Genomic DNA, 17,816 nt, shown 5'->3' with positions numbered 1-17,816 from the left:
TCAAAATATTCCACCGACCAAGTTCAAAACATTCCACCGACCAAGTTCAAAACATTCCACCGACCAAGTTCAAAACATTCCACCGACCAAGTTCAAAACATTCCACCGACCAAGTTCAAAACATTCCACCGACCAAGTTCAAAACATTCCACCGACCAAGTTCAAAACATTCCACCGACCAAGTTCAAAACATTCCACCGACCAAGTTCAAAACATTCCACCGACCAAGTTCAAAATATTCCACCGACCAACTTCAAAACATTCCACCGACCAAGTTCAAAATATTCCACCGACCAAGTTCGAAACATTCCACTGACCAAGTTCAAAACATTCCACTGACCAAGTTCAAAACATTCCACCGACCAAGTTCAAAACATTCCACCGACCAACTTCAAAACATTCCACCGACCAACTTCAAAACATTCCACCGACCAAGTTCAAAACATTCCACCGACCAACTTCAAAATATTCCACTGACCAAGTTCAAAACATTCCACTGACCAAGTTCAAAACATTCCACCGACCAACTTCAAAACATTCCACCGACCAACTTCAAAACATTCCACCGACCAAGTTCAAAACATTCCACCGACCACCTTCAAAATATTCCACCGACCAAGTTCAAAACATTCCACTGACCAAGTTCAAAACATTCCACTGACCAAGTTCAAAATATTCCACCGACCAACTTCAAAATATTCCACTGACCAAGTTCAAAACATTCCACTGACCAAGTTCAAAACATTCCACTGACCAAGTTCAAAACATTCCACTGACCAAGTTCAAAACATTCCACTGACCAAGTTCAAAACATTCCACTGACCAAGTTCAAAACATTCCACTGACCAAGTTCAAAACATTCCACTGACCAAGTTCAAAACATTCCACTGACCAAGTTCAAAACATTCCACTGACCAAGTTCAAAATATTCCACTGACCAAGTTCAAAACATTCCACCGACCAAGTTCAAAACATTCCACCGACCAAGTTCAAAACATTCCACCGACCAAGTTCAAAACATTCCACCGACCAAGTTCAAAACATTCCACCGACCAAGTTCAAAACATTCCACCGACCAAGTTCAAAACATTCCACCGACCAAGTTCAAAACATTCCACCGACCAAGTTCAAAACATTCCACCGACCAAGTTCAAAACATTCCACCGACCAAGTTCAAAATATTCCACCGACCAACTTCAAAACATTCCACCGACCAAGTTCAAAATATTCCACCGACCAAGTTCGAAACATTCCACCGACCAAGTTCAAAACATTCCACTGACCAAGTTCAAAACATTCCACTGACCAAGTTCAAAACATTCCACTGACCAAGTTCAAAACATTCCACTGACCAAGTTCAAAACATTCCACTGACCAAGTTCAAAACATTCCACTGACCAACTTCAAAACATTCCACTGACCAAGTTCAAAACATTCCACTGACCAAGTTCAAAACATTCCACTGACCAAGTTCAAAACATTCCACTGACCAAGTTCAAAACATTCCAGTGACCAAGTTCAAAACATTCCACTGACCAAGTTCAAAACATTCCACTGACCAAGTTCAAAACATTCCACTGACCAACTTCAAAACATTCCACTGACCAACTTCAAAACATTCCACTGACCAACTTCAAAACATTCCACTGACCAAGTTCAAAATATTCCACTGACCAAGTTCAAAACATTCCACTGACCAACTTCAAAACATTCCACTGACCAAGTTCAAAACATTCCACTGACCAAGTTCAAAACATTCCATTGACCAAGTTCAAAACATTCCACTGACCAAGTTCAAAACATTCCACTGACCAACTTCAAAACATTCCATTGACCAAGTTCAAAATATTCCACTGACCAACTTCAAAACATTCCACTGACCAACTTCAAAACATTCCACTGACCAAGTTCAAAACATTCCACTGACCAAGTTCAAAACATTCCACTGACCAAGTTCAAAACATTCCAAAAAATCGGGGTCGAAGGTGGTCTCTGGGGAGGGTGGGGGGCTTGCCCCCCAAAATAGGTATTTTTTGTTTAAAGTTTTATGATTGTGTTTGTATGATTCTACATGCTGCCATGTCTTCAAGGAAACCGTTCAAATTGGTTTAAAATACCTTGTTAGTGCAGTATCCTGTTTATTCTACCAGGTGAGCGTCAGGTGTGTTGCCCCTATGTTTATAACATTACGAAGCAACACTCAAAATTGTTTGCTCCGATCGCCGTGCGGCTTGCAAAGCGGTTGACACGGAACAGCAGGCTTGGCAAGCGGTAGCAAACCGCTTACTAACGGAACACACCCCTGAGTTTTCTCATTGACTGATTGTCGATTGTCGTACTGTATTTCATACTACTGTATTGGGTTGGGGCTGTGGGTTAAATTTTCTCACCTGATGGAGAATTTGTCTTCAATGCTAGACCAGCCCAGGATTTGACCCATAATTTATTTTCTCGCAGAACTGCTGGACGGCATTTCCATCTTGATGTGGAGACAAGGTGTAATTTACTTATGATAACAAAAACGATGCATTGTAATTTTTTTACCGCCTTCTAAACAAACGTCGTCCTGATTATACACCACTCGACTCGATTACTGTATAAACTGCGAAAGTACTCCGCAGTTAAAACAAATGCAGACCGTTTCAACAAACAGATTAAGAAGGCAATAATAAGAGAAAATGCAGACAAAGAAAATTTTAAGTTGAAGCAGCAAAATTACGTTGAACCTCAAAATTACTCAAAAGGTTCTGTATTGGAAAAGTCCAAAATTAAAGAAACATCCCCACCCGCTTGGTGACGTATTTCACTTGGTACAATCCAACAGCAGAGAGGAACGCGCCACAATGGGTCGAACCATCGCTGTACTTGGGGGGGGAATCACCGGGCTATCAGCCGCCTATTACCTTTCTCGTGCAAAGGCAGGAATAAAGAAGGTAAATCTGATTTAATGTGCGATTATAATGAATTAGCAGTAATATATTAAACTATCGGAAATGCAGCCTATTTAGGGCCTTGCTACGATGCAGGTTGCTTCATCGATATCGCGTTTGCGCAATTCCGTTTAATCCCCCCGATATCACGATATCTTCCTCAGCACGAGAAAGAAAGGCGATTTTATTTGAAGCAGGGTTCCGGTTATTGGTTGTTTAACGTTGATTAAATGAATTAAGCTTGCCGTGTGTGAGCTACTCTGCTCTTTTTACGCTTAAAATACCCGTGGTGATTCTTTATTATGACGTATTTAGTTGAATGTTTAAAAAAACTTTGTAAATTATGTTGTATACATTTTGTGTAAACGTTTAGATTTTATTACTTCCGGGGAACAAAATGTAGTTTTAACTTTAGGTATTCCCAGTTGTTTTTTTTTTAGTAATTATAGCTTTAAACATCTTTGCTTGGGTTCTGCGATGCTGTCCGTTCGTTTTATGTAATAATTTTCCTTTTTAATATTTCACTTCCTACATCCGGGGTGTGTTCAGTTACCAAGCAGATAGCTAGCGCTTGCCAAGCCAGCCGTTCCTTAACAAAAGTTTCGAATGGAGTGCTTGCTTATGAGTGCTGAAGCCACTTGGTGAGCACTCGACAGGAAACTTACTAACTGAACACACCCCGGTTCGTTTCACTTACCGCAGATAGGCTATGAGCCAAGGGGGTTGGTCGTTACCATACAGATGGAGTAAGGCTCATTGTGATTTTTAGCAAGATATATGTCCCTAGATATGACAAAAAAGTGATAGCAGTGTATAACTCTCGGCCATCTCTGTGTTATCACCCGAAATATTATTATAGGCTATGGGCCAAGGGGGTTGGTCGGTACCATACAGATGGAGTAAGGCTCATTGTGATTTTTAGCAAGATATATGTCCCTAGATATGAAAAAAAAGTGATAGCAGTGTATAACTCTCGGCCATCTCTGTGTTATCACCCGAAATATTATTATACGCCTGCTTCGCTTCACCAAAAAATGTGATATTTGCTAAAATTGGAATAAATATGTTTTTAAGGACCACAGAGTGCCAATAATTTGCATACTGGATGCCAACTAATATAGTAATAGAAATATAGAACATTTGTGGGGGTTATTTATCAAAATATTGATATAATGACAAAAAATATGTTAAATTTAGTGAAAAAGTGGTCGAAATCGCTTCGAGTTCAGAATTCACATTGTACATTTTTGTCAATATTTCAAAAATGAAAACTCCCAGAGTAACATTTGACCCCTCAAAATCTTCGCAAGGAACCACTGCATTGGAATATATCATTACTTTGTAATATGGTGGTTGTTTGGGGCACATATTTTGGCAAAGTTCAAAATATGTTCAACCATACCCCCTAATTTTGATATTTTGGAACGAAACATAGCTTTTGAACATTTTAGGTTTATTCGTCTACTACTTTTGGTATCTCAGTGTAATTTTTGGTATTAGCTAGTATCCTAAAGTAGGTTTGTAACATCAGCTACATTATATTTCACAATGCATGCAAACTTGCTCCACACTCTAGGTTTATCATGATCTCTCGAACAAATACGATCTCGATCTCGATCTCGGCACTCTGTGGTCCTTAAAAACATATTTATTCCAATTTTAGCAAATATCACATTTTTTGGCGAAGCGAAGCAGGCGTATAATAATATTTCGGGTGATAACACAGAGATGGCCGAGAGTTATACACTGCTATCACTTTTTTTTCATATCTAGGGACATATATCTTGCTAAAAATCACAATGAGCCTTACTCCATCTGTATGGTACCGACCGGTCAATTTGGGGGGTCTGGCTCATAGCCTAAGAGTTTTCCTCTTCCCCTGTAACATCCACTTTTACAACACCCACAACAACACCGACAACAACACCGACAACAACACCGACAACAACACCCACAACAACACCCACAACAACACCCACAACAACACCCACTACCACCAACACCCACTACCACCAACACAATCTACTACCATCTACTACCACCCACCACGCACCACCACCCACAATCTATTTTACCCACCAAGTCGTACCCGTCTCCATCGGTACGACTCGGTGGGTAAAAGAAGTTGAACATGATCCATCAAACTTCACTTGGTCTTATTGGCCAATTGGCTTTTTATGTTGGAGTTTTGTAACCTACCAACATCCTAATCCCACACACACCTCGACCGTTGTATCACGTTGATTATGTTGAGGGTGTGGATGAAACGTCCTCGACATATTTGGATGAAACAATGGCTAGAGAAAGAATCTGTTAGAGCCAAATATTTCAGGAATTGCTCGTGGAAGAGCGTAGATGAAGACCTCATGAACTACATGCGAATGTCTCCAGAAATGGTTGAAGAAAAGAAAAGGTGAAACCCTGCTTGTTAATTCCATAAATACGACACTGATTCCAGAGGTCAAATTCTACTTCCAGCAGCACGACGAGAAGCAAAACGTCGACTTCTGGCAGCACGACGAGAAGCAAAACGTTGACTTCCGGCAGCACGACGAGAAGCAAAACGTCGATTTCCTGCAGATGCTCTCCTTTGCACCAAATGGCTCTCCACTCCAAACCTATGGATGTGACTGACATACTGAACATTTGAACAACGATCGTCGATCACACCATCTCAGTTACAACTGTCCCGCGATAAAATCATTTTAGTAATACTCTATCCTTTACCTTCCAAATAAAACGCAGACGAATGATGCAAATGGACACACATTTAACATTGCGTACAAACTACACCAGAGTCTGAGTTCATACTTGAGTATAGACGCAGGTAACAACGCTACATACTCGTATATACCCATATAAATTATTATTATTATTATTATTATTACCTGTTTACTTCGAGGTACCTGTCTGTTTCCCTTTCATCCTTACCCTTGCCATCCTTCATGGTTTCCATTTGCCACTATGGGTGAAATATATTGTTGTGGTTTTGGGAAACTGCTAGGAAGTAATGGCAACCACCATACAGGTCCCTTAGTATAGTTATTTCATAACAGAACATTCTCTTGGTCCCTTCCCCTTTTATGGGTTAGTATGTCGTCATACGTTGGGGAGGGAAAGACAGGCTCTCCACTCATAAGGGGAAGCCAGGCGGATGCACAAAGATTGCATCCACAGACATTGATTCAAAGTCTTGAAGGACAGAAGACAGGTCAAAGACCATTGGGATATGCACCAGGTAAAAGTCCCTTCGAGAAGGCTTGTGGGAGTAGGGGAAGAAACACTCCACCAATCGACAGCCCGGAAAACACCCTAAAACAGCCCCCACCTCTCGCCAGGGCAAGACAGAAAGGTTTTTGACCTTGTTAGCTCTGCACGTGTTTGTCGCTCTCTGTGCACGTGACCTGCCGGCTGATCTCTCTCACTGCTCCCTCTCGCTGCACGTGTGCACAACAGACTCTCTTGTTGCACGAGGCCACGACTTATCCTTCTCGCTGCACTAGGCCACAATGTACTCTTACTCTGCACGAGATCACGACGTGCTCTCTCTCTCCAGGTGATTCACTCTCTTGGCCGATCTTTCCCTGCTCTCTGTTGGCTGTGGGACCCCCTCTTGGTGCACGTGTGCCCGACACTATCTCTCTGCACGTGTGCATGACTTAGACTCTTTCTGCCATGCCTGCTTACCTGCCCGTGTTCATGCTGGAACTCCCTGCCCAAGTTTGTGCTGACGATCGCCTTTGCCTGCTTGTGTTCATGCTGGGGATCACCTTTACCTGCTCGTGTTCATACTGGGGGATCTCCTTTGCCTGCCCGTGTTCGTGCTGGGGATCACCTTTACCTGCTCGTGTTCGTGCTGGGGATCGCCTTTGCCTGCTCGTGTTCGTGCTGGGGATCGCCTTTGCCTGCTTGTGTTCATGCTGGGGATCACCTTTACCTGCTTGTGTTCGTGCTAGAGATCGCCTTTGCCTGCTTGTGTTCGTGCTGGGGATTGACTTTGCCTGCTCGTGTTCATCCTGGGGATCGCCTTTGCCTGCTCGTGGTCATCCTGGGGATCGCCTTTGCCTGCTCGTGTTCATCCTGGGGATCGCCTTTGCCTGCTCGTGTTCATCCTGGCGATCGCCTTTGCCTGCTCATGTTTGTGCTGGGGATCGCCTTTGCCTGCTCCTGTTCATCCTGGGGATCGCCTTTGCCTGCTCATGTTCGTGCTGGGGATCGCCTTTGCCTGCTCATGTTCGTGCTGGGGATCGACTTTGCCTGCTCGTGTTTGTGCTGGGATCGCCTTTTCCTGCTCGTGTTCGTGCTGGGGATCGCCTTTGCCTGCTCGTGTTTGGGACTGCCATTTCCCGGCCTGGTGCTCGTTGGTGTGGTCCAGACAAAGGTCGTCGCGAGGAGAAGCATCTGGTGAAATCGTAACCATTTTGCTAACAGGATCCCAATGGTCGTTCCCGCTCCCCTTCCCCGTGAATGCGTGCTGGGCGCCCTTGTTGTGTTTGTTTGTAGCAATCGTCATAAGGCGTAAATGAAGTTTCTGCCGCTTGTCCTTTTTTCTTTCCTATTGATAAGTTTCACTGTAAATACTTGTAAATAAATCAAATCGTTAAATGTTTCCTTCCCCTCTGTCCGTGAATGTCTTTTCTTCCATTGGTCCACCATTGCTCGCACCCAGAGTAGCGATCGGCCGTAACAAAATTAGCATTAGCCCGGCTGGTACCAACGGTTGCTCGGTCGGTCGTCCAAATTTCCATCCAGGAACAAAAGAAAGTGGTACACTGCCGGAGGGAAGGTATGTTCCCCGATTGAAACCGTCATGTGGTACAGGTAAGCGAGTAAATCGATTGGACCCTGCTATCACGCGATGGTCCAATTGGCGTTCGTAGTTGCTGGTTCGCAACCTGCCAAAGTACGAAGTTATTAGTGCGCATCAGCCTCAGGTCCGGTAAGTTCGGGAGGGAACAGAGGCTAAGCCCTCATAGTAGACCCTGAATCTTTGGCCGTAAAAATGTATATATTTACCTCCCCACACGATTTATGGTTTCAACCATGTTTGTCTGTCTGTTTCTGAGCATGATATCTCACAAAGTTGTGTACGAATTTGGACGAAACTTGGTGGACACGTTGTGTATGTGACAAGGACAGGCCGATTAGATTTTAGTTTAGGCCTGAATCCAAATCCGGCCTATCAGTAGGATACAAAACAAACTGTTCGGCCTGGCGGAGGGTATGCTCTCTACTGAGTGTCGTTCTAGTTTCCCTCACCAGAGTAGAGGGTATTGCATTTGGCTCCGTTTGTCTGTTTGTTTGTCTTTGTCCACACAGAATGTTATCACTGGTCACAAACGCCACTTAATGGTAGCCAGTAGTAGTAAACGTTATCTTTTTCGTTGGACTTAGTCCAAAACGGGGACTTATGGATTGGGTCTAGTCCATCCGTCCACAACCATATCTGAGATGTATGGACCGATTTTGTTCATACTTTGCACACAGACAATACATGACGGTATGCATGTGCACATCATTTTGTTTCGCAGTGCGATCAAAGATGGCTGATTGGCGGCCATTTTAGTTGTAAAAAACCCGATGTTGAACAGGTCCTCGACCATTTTTAGGACATGCATTTACCGATGTTGTTCAAACTTGGCACACAGATAAGGAATTATGGCTTACATGTACACTTCACTTTATTTTGCGATTAGATCCAAGATAGGTGACTGTCAGCCATTTTGTTACTTAAACGTGTCCCATCCATTTCTCGGACATGCATGGACTGATTTTGTTCAAACTTGCCACAAACGCAATACACGAGTGTATATATATATATATATATATATATATATATATATATATATATATTATATATGCATACAATTTTGTTTTGTAATCCGACCAAACATGGCCGACTGACGGCTTTTAACCCTTTGAGTACGGATGACGCCCAGTGCCGCAACCCGCGAAAAAGTTTTGTGTACGGATGACGTTACTACACGTCATCGACTATACCTATAAATAGATCGTCAGTACGTGGTTGCATTCCCGAACCAAAATGCCAAATGAATCCCGTACCGGGGGTATTTTTATCCAAAAAAAAATCCCGTACTCAAAGGGTTAAAGTATGTAAAATTAGAATGTGAAGACGTCTTGAAGTATTATGCGAGTATAATATTATTCATTGGAATGTGAGTATCTCTTAAGTATTACAATTAGAATGTGAGTACGTCTATAAAGTATGTACAGTACCATTAGAATGTGATTACGTCTCTAAAATACGTACTATAAAACCACACAAAACAAATCTGGGCGAGGGTATGTAATCTTTGATTGCTCGTTCCAGTTTCTTATGTTTCCCCTCACTCTGTTGACTCAAATGAAGTCATTAAAACAAGCCAGCATTTCCTCACTATATGGGAAATTAAAAAACCTTTTCAGGTGAAGATGGTTTTTGGAAGCATCGAAAACAACACAAACTCCTTCACTTTCTGGATGCCTTTTTCTATCATGTAGCACATGACTGTAGGTAGCATCACTTGCTGGAGACTCAGCTGTGTCACCGATGCTAGAGTAGGAATTTGTAAAGTGTTCATGGCGCCAGCCACCATGGAATGTTTAACATCCACACAACTATTGTTAGCAGACAGGACGCCCAGTTTAACATCCATCCGAGGGATGGCACACACATTAATGAATAACCCTGCCTGTGAAATACCGGTTGATAGTTTATAGCTGGGTTGAGATTAGAACCAAAATTTAACAGCTCAGTGGGGAGCGAGTATGCATATCTCTCGGCGAGCCAGCCAGCCAGTGGATGACTTGAATAACTATTATATAATTATTTGTTGACGTCTTTTCAGCAGCACCTGACTGAATAGCCTGTTGTGAAATGAAGTCTTTGATCGACTTCTGCAGGTGGTTCTTGTGGAGGCATCGGAGCGTCTTGGTGGCTGGCTTCACTCCTTACGCTTAGACAGTGGGGCCGTGTTTGAACTCGGACCACGTGCACTGCGGCCAGCAGGAGATGCAGGAGCCAATGCACTCAATCTGGTGATTATACACTCCCTTGCAGACTCACTCCTTGCATGTCACATCCTTTTAACGATACTGCAACTCATAATTTGTGGTATTGACTGGAAGTAAAAAAAAACATTGTTTAAAGAGCAATTCCATTCTCAATAGTTCGTTTTTATTCAAATACCGACATGTTATTTAACATGCAGTATCTCCAATACCAGTACGCAATACAGAGTCCATTCCGGCAGCAACAAAATTCCATCAATTTATGAAAATTGATTATCCCCATATGGAGATATTAACAAATGAAGGGCATATGAGGAGGACTCAAAACGTTTCCTCCTTTTTCAAAATCTTTAATGACATTTGGAAAGCGTATGCAAAAGTGTGTGGAAGTTGCAGAAAAAAGACTGTCAACTGTCCTGAGGTTTGCATGTGCAGCACCATTTCCTCATTGTTCAGGGGGAAAACTTTTTGACCTGTTCCAGTCACTTCATTTGTAGATATTCCTGCCAGAGCATTCAACCACCTGAAAATACATTCTCTGTGGATATTTACAGCAGATTTCAATAGGGCCGATCTATTCTTGTGATTAGGTGAATCGTAATAATTTATATATATATATATATATATATATATATATATATATGTATATATATATATATACATATATATATATATATATATACATACTGTTGCGAATATGGAATTTGGCCTCCATATCCGCTTGTAAATATTCCCCTATTTCTCCAATACTCCCCAACTTTCCCCAATCCCCCATTCCCTAGTCCCATTGCATGTAAATAACACTCAGTAGAGCCGACCTTCCCCTTATTCCCCCATTAAATGTCGTGCCCAGGTCCACCGCACCACACGTAGACAACTTTCGGACATCTTGCTAGTTATTCCTAATCTATGTCAGTTAAGGCCTCGTTTCCATTAATTATGACTCTTCGTGCACCAGAATGTGATTATATGGCACCAGTAGTGAGTTTAGGACCTTTCCCATACCTCCTCCCATCTTCTTCCCCGTCTACAACAACAGAGGGGCACGGCGCTGCGCGGGGGGAAGTGTGCGTCCTCCCACCGGCTCGGTTCGCCGCCATCGACAATGCGCTCCAGACGATGCGCTCCAGACCATGCGCTCCACGGGGTTACCACGAAGGGGCTCCTTGTCAGCTCCTCGTCAAGGGCGGAGCCTGGTAAACCCCCCGCACGCACCCAATGAGAAGCAACGTGCCGATTCCACGAGGCGGAGCTAACGAGCCGAGGGCGTGTCACTCCCCGCCGGATATACGCGGCCACGCGCCGGATGTGACGTGAGATGCGCCCCCAGCTGAAGAGAAAGAAGGACCTGCGAGCGCTGAGTCAGATGCGCCCCCAGCTGGAGAAAGAACGTTGCCTTGCCTACGACCGCTGAGAGGAAGAGAACCCGCCTGAGAAAGAACGTCACCTCTGAGCGCTGCGACGAGACCTCCCCGCATCTCTGGACCGGACCGGGTCGATTCTAACCTTTGAGCACAGGTGCACCTGGAGCCATCGCTACCCGCCTGTCCTTTCCATCAACCCCCGTGTGAGTCAGCCGTTGTCCCGTTTGCCTGTCGTCTGTTGGGGAATAATATAAGATTGTGTCTAAGTGCTTGTCTTTCTATGTTGTACCTCTAGCCCCTGTAATCTAACCTTTTCCGTAACGAATATAATCTCCTCCGGAGGTCTTGAGAACCGTATCCCTGGTGTCGTCATTTTATAACCCAGCCGGGTGTCTTCTTTTTCTTATTGAGCCAGCGTGGCGCGGCTTCGTCAACGTCGAGTATAATCGGTAACTTGTGCAGACGTGGTCATACCAAAACCGCTCGGTAAACTAACATCTAAGCCACGTCTGTAACAATTGGTTGTCAGGAGTGGGATTCGAACCTGGGACTAAATTTATTTAGCCCAAATTTTGGACACCAATTGTGTTAGTACGGTAACAATTGGTGTCGAGGAGTGAGATTCGGACCCGGGACTAAATTAGTTAGGCCCAAATTTTGGGAGGGAAAATCGAGCCGGAGCGCGTACGGCGCTCGACCAAATCGATCCGGAGCGCGGTCCCGCGGTTACTGCGCTCGACGAAATTATAACAGCAAAATTTGGATTGGTGTTACGAAACTCGAATTTTGAAAGTCGCGCTATGGCGGATCAAGACGGCTGGGGTCCGGTAGGGGAGAGTGAAGCAGGGTCGGTCCAGGACCAAATTGAGGGACATGAGGAGAGCGAAACAGCGAGGGTAGCAGGCACGCAAAATGGCGCCTCGCAAGAGCGCGCGGTAGCCGAGCCCGCTGTATCAACGGGCTTTAACATGCAGCCGATTGACATACAGGCCCTCATTGCGCAGCTACAGGCAGCTGTACAGATGAGTATGGGGAGCCAAATTGAGCGATTGAGTGAGCAAATGGGGGTAATGAGGGACGAAGCGAGGGGTACCAGTGGGAAGTTAGACAATAATTTTGAGGGGTTAGACAACGGGATAAAAGAGGTGAAACATGGGTTAACGGGGGTAGAAAACAGAATGGCCGCTCAAGAGAATCAAATGGAAGGGATGCAAAAGGGGTTAGAGGGGGTAGAAAACAGAATGGCCGCTCAAGAGAATCAAATGGAAGGGATGCAAAAGGGGTAAGAGGGGGTAGAAAATAGAATGGCTGCCCAGGAGAATCAGATAGAGGGAGTGAAAAATGGGTTAGAGGGGTTAGAAAACAGTATGGAAGGCAAATTGAGGGACATGAGGGACCAAGCGGAAAGGGAAGTTAAACAAATGGAGCAGCAGATAGAGGGGGTCAGAATGGGGGTAGAAACCAAACTGGATGCTCACAGGGAGGAAATGGAGCAGATGAGGGTGGCATCTGGGCAGGAGATGCAAGTGATGGGAGAGGAGATCAGAAGAGGAGTGAGTGAGGAGGTCGGAGGAGTGCGCGAGGAGGTGAGGCACTGTAAGGAGCACATGGAGAAGGAGGTGAGAAAGGGGACTGTAAAATTGCAAGGGGGCATAGAGGACCTGACGCAGGAGGTGGAACAGCTGACGGAGGGACAAAAAGGACTAACGGAGCAGGTTCAAAGGAACACTGCGGTATTAGGAGGGTTAAAAGCGACACAAAACGACATAAAAAACGACTTGATAGCGACGAAGAGGGAATGTCAGATGGTACGTGAGGGACTGACAACGAGGTTGGACGAGGTGATAGAGGTAATGGAGACGAAGGACCGGCAGGTGAGGAAGCACATGGAAACGGTCAAGGTAGCCTTGGAGGATGAGCTTGAGGAGACGTACCGGGGAATGAAAGAGGTGAAGCAGAAACTAGAAGAAGTGGAAGAAGGAATGAGCGAAATTAAGAAGCGACGGAGAGGGGATAAGAAGGAGATAAAAGAGGAGATAAAAGAATTGGTCCAAAGTCTGTGTTTGGATCGCGATGATGTGCTCATTAACCGGATGAGGGATTCGCAGGTGATGGAGGAGAAGCGAAGAGGAAGAGGACCCGGTGTAAGTGGTGACCAATATGGTCGTGCGTATGATGCGCCAGGGGATTTAAGAAGCTTGGGGGTCGAGATAGACCCGGGTGTTCGTGAAAGGCCATTGGTGAAGTGTGCGACAGGTCTGGTGTGCGAAAAAGGAGGTGTGCGAGAAAGTCCGACTCTGGGGTGTGTGAGGAAAAAGTGCACGCTGAGGAGTGAGTGTGCCGTCAAGAGTGAGTTGGTCGAAGCGCGTGTGCGAGGGGGCACAGGGAAGCGCGGTGTGGTGAGTGTTACAGAGGGTGTGACGGGAGAGTGTGTGCAGGAGTGTGCGCGAGAAAGGTGTGTGACGGACAGGTGCATGAGGGAAGAGTGCGCTGTCAGAAGTAAGGAAGAGTGTCCACCTGTGGTGAGTGTTACAGAGGGTGTAACGGGAGAGTGTGTGCGAGAAAGGTGTGTAACGGACAGGTGCATGGGGAAAGAGTGCGCTGTCAAGAGTAAGGGTGAGTGCGCTGTCAGGAATGGAGGTGAAAGTAGTGAGAGTGGCATGGAGCGTGAGTTAGTTGTGACAGGTGAGCGAGGATGTACACCTGGGATGGCAGGATGCACACCTGGAATGGTAGAGCGTGAGTGGGAATGCACGCTGGAGTTGGTGGTGAGGCACGTGGTTGGGTGTGCGAATGAGGGCACACCTGTGATTGTCACAGAGGAGGTGACCGAGGAGGGGGCGCGAAGCGGTGTATTGGTGAGGTGTGCGAGCAACGAATGTGTGCCAAAGTGTTCGGTGGTCAGGTGTGTGACCAAGGCTGTGAGTGGAATGGGTGTACCTGGGTGTGTAAGGAAAGGTACGAGGAGCATGGGCACGGCTGGATGTGTGAGCAAGGAACGGGCTGCGGGATGTAAGCATGCAGGTGAAGCATCGACGTTAGACGGGGTAGAGTTTAGAACGACTTATAGCCGAATCGGGCCCTCGGTGCGTGCTGGGCCTCGCTTTGAACGGCCGCGTCCGTGCTCCACCAGGCGGAGCGGGCGGCAGGATAGGAAGGGTCGTCATGGCGACCACTTTTTGGTGAGGCATTCCGGCAGGCCGAGATCGAGCCATGGGATGGCTCCGTGCCGAGATGGTGCGTGGGATCTCGGCCCGGGTAAACCTCCTTCCCTGCACCGAGTGCCGGACGCATCCAGCCGCTGGCACAAAACAACCAGCATCCATTGCTTGGCTTTACGAAGCCAGGCTTTGGACAGGAATTGGCGCACCGAGAGGCAGTAGTGAGTAGACTGGGTGATGAGGTTAGTGTTTTGGACCCAAAATTAGAGAAAAGCAAAATTTGATGATTGGCAAGGGATTGGCAGTAGTGATTGGCAGATGATGGGTAGTGATTGGCAAATTTTTAATTTGTTGAAATTTGATGTGCAAAATTGGTAGTGAGAGACCCCCGATGTGGTGGGATGGCATCCCTGCCACCCTTCCCATGTGGGGGCAAAGGAGCAATAGCTTATGGGGTGTATGGCAGTGAAAACTAGCCCGGGTGGGTTAGGTTATATGTGTGTAGGGATCTAGCGAAGATTGACATTAGGTGACGTTAAGTTTAGTTAGTGACTGATACCTGTAGTGGGGACGCAGGTAGATTAGTGTGGATGATAATGACGTGGGAGCGCAATAGTTTAAAGGGACGACTGGGAAGCGCAAGTTTCAGAAGGGAGTAGTTAGCTGAGATGATGCTGTGTGTGTGAGGATTGAACAGGTGTGATTGCACAGGTGTGCAACTGGACAGGTGTGTGGAGCAGTGTATGAGTAGTGAGTGTGTGGATCAGCGCGAATGCGCTTGGGGAGAGAAGGGTGCAGGTGGCACCAGGTGTGAGAGCACAGGTGTGCAGGTACAGGTGTGTGGAGAGAGTTGGAGTGAGTGGTACGGAGTGGTGTGCATGGTGCGAAGGTGTGGATGGGGGAAGAGTGGACCCCTTTCACGAGTACCCGGGGCGGGTAGTGTAAGTGTTAGGTAGAGGGTGCAGGTAAATTGTGGTTGGATATTGGCATTTGTGGTGCGGTTGCAGAATGGTGTTGTGAATGGGTGCATTAGTGTTGTGGAAATGGCTGGGCGTGTAGCCTGTTAGTGTGTGTAGTTGGTTGAGCACTCCACCACTGTGAGGATGTCGGCCAGGTGAGGCCGCAGGTGGGCTCTGGGAGCCGGTAGAGTTGTGGATGGGGCCCGAGGATCCGGAGGACGGACCCGGGTAGCCCAGTGCCAGTGAGGGCACCGAGTGGGGAGAGAGCCAGAGGGCCTTCCCCTGGTAGTTAGGTTAGGGTAAGGAGCAGGTAAGCTCGGAGGCAACTGCAGTGGTGGAGGTGTGCAGGTGGGTAGACCCACTGGGAGAGGTACACGCCGCAGCCCAGAAATTGTACGAGGGCACCGGGAGATGAATCGGGGGAGTGAGACCCCAAATTGAAGCGCACCACAGTTTGGCCAATGGGAATTGGTTTTTAGAACCCATAGTGTAAGAGGGCCAATGGTTTGGCCGGAGAAAGACCCCGGGTAGTGCAAAGTTGTTAAAGTCATTTAGGAAATAGTTAGGATTGATGAACCTGTCGCACCATACGCAGCCACTTACCTGTGGTGATGATGATGACTCCACACCTGTGTTTTCTTTGTTTTGTTGCAGGAGATGAATCGCTGTGTGGATTTGTGAGACGCATCACGACGTGGATGAGACATTGGGGTGATTCCATCTCTCCCTCCCTAGGAGGGACTGATGATGAATTGGTAATGGCAAATTATGATGTTGAGTTGGAGATGGCAAATTTTGATGAGAGTTGAAAATGGCTAATTTGATTGGTTAGGAGGGAGAGAAGACGAATTTGGTATATGGGAGGAACGGGGAAGACAGTAGGGATGTTTGTTGATTTGTAAAGTAGATGTTTATGGGTAGTGTTGTGTTTTGTGGATACAGTAAGGGGTAAGGGAGGGGCCATGTAGGTTACCTGGTGGGGGGGGGGGGGGCGTACGATAGGAACGTACCTGTCTCACCTGGTTCCCATGTGCCCCCAGTGTGCATCACCTTACATTGCGTGCACTTTTGCGCCCTTACCACCTTACTCACTTGTCTGCTTCTTTTGTCTCCCACCTCCGAGGATCTGGCTTTGGGGTAGAGAGAGAGGAGAGAGAGGTGCTGGCTGCGCAGTTGTGGGCCTGCACTTTCGCTGTTTGCTGCCGGGATCGATACACCATATGGACCGCAATGTTTGTGGCCACCCACAATGGACCGCAGTTCGTTTGCGGCCAAGCACCACCCGGGGATGGACCTATGGGTCAACGTGGCACCTATGCCATACAGGTGAACCACTTTTAGTTAACACCAAGTGCACCACAAGAAGAGCAAGAGACACCTGCAGGGTTAGGGGTTGTCGAATTTATTTTTATTCCAATGAACAATGGTGACTGCACCGATTGGTGGTGGGGTGGTGCTTTTGATGCTCGGGAAGGGTGCTCTGCACGTTATTAAAGGCCGTCGGCCACAGAGCACTCGTGGGTTGGTGTATCGATGCTGGCAAGCGCGCTCTCTCTATGCATAACATCTGCATGTGTTCCTCCAAAAACAGGTCCTGGATCGTAGTGTAAATAGCAGCGTAGTCGTGTAAATAATGCTCCCTACCGGCTGTATGTGTAGTTTGAGAATTCTTTCCGGATTCGGTTATCCTGTGGGTGTGTTTCTGTGAGGAGAAGGGTGCAACGTCGCAGGGGGACATATTTACTCATTTGTGAATATCTGTAAAACTGTCGCACTCAGGGTAGAGTTAATAGTAGAGGGAACTACATTGCGTGCCACACTAAAGTAGGTAAAAATTTATCGGGTCGGGACGCCCCGAGGGTAGAGAAGGGTGCAATGTTGCGAATATGGAATTTGGCCTCCATATCCGCTTGTAAATATTCCCCTATTTCTCCAATACTCCCCAACTTTCCCCAATCCCCCATTCCCTAGTCCCATTGCATGTAAATAACACTCAGTAGAGCCGACCTTCCCCTTATTCCCCCATTAAATGTCGTGCCCAGGTCCACCGCACCACACGTAGACAACTTTCGGACATCTTGCTAGTTATTCCTAATCTATGTCAGTTAAGGCCTCGTTTCCATTAATTATGACTCTTCGTGCACCAGAATGTGATTATATGGCACCAGTAGTGAGTTTAGGACCTTTCCCATACCTCCTCCCATCTTCTTCCCCGTCTACAACAACAGAGGGGCACGGCGCTGCGCGGGGGGAAGTGTGCGTCCTCCCACCGGCTCGGTTCGCCGCCATCGACAATGCGCTCCAGACGATGCGCTCCAGACCATGCGCTCCACGGGGTTACCACGAAGGGGCTCCTTGTCAGCTCCTCGTCAAGGGCGGAGCCTGGTAAAC

The 17,816-nt window shown here is 46.6% G+C and overlaps 1 protein-coding gene across 2 annotated transcripts in view; it reads left to right on the top strand.

Annotated features, from left to right (window-relative positions):
- Positions 1–2,807: 2,807 nt before the first annotated feature.
- Positions 2,808–17,816, top strand: part of PPOX (protoporphyrinogen oxidase) — a 63,568-nt gene continuing 48,559 nt past the window's right edge. For both annotated transcript variants that reach the window (XM_068099281.2, XM_068099280.2), the window contains exons 1-2: positions 2,808–2,933; positions 9,834–9,968. In XM_068099281.2, the coding sequence (XP_067955382.1) occupies positions 2,844–2,933; positions 9,834–9,968 (225 nt within the window). In that variant the 5' untranslated portion in view covers positions 2,808–2,843. The remainder of the gene's footprint in view (positions 2,934–9,833; positions 9,969–17,816) is intronic.

Source organism: Myxine glutinosa, chromosome 1 (assembly GCF_964187855.1).
Source record: "Myxine glutinosa chromosome 1, kmMyxGlut1.1, whole genome shotgun sequence".
NCBI classification, from domain to species: Eukaryota; Metazoa; Chordata; class Myxini; order Myxiniformes; family Myxinidae; genus Myxine; species Myxine glutinosa.
Note: the sequence above shows the minus strand (reverse complement) of the source record. Positions and strands in the feature narration are given on the sequence as shown.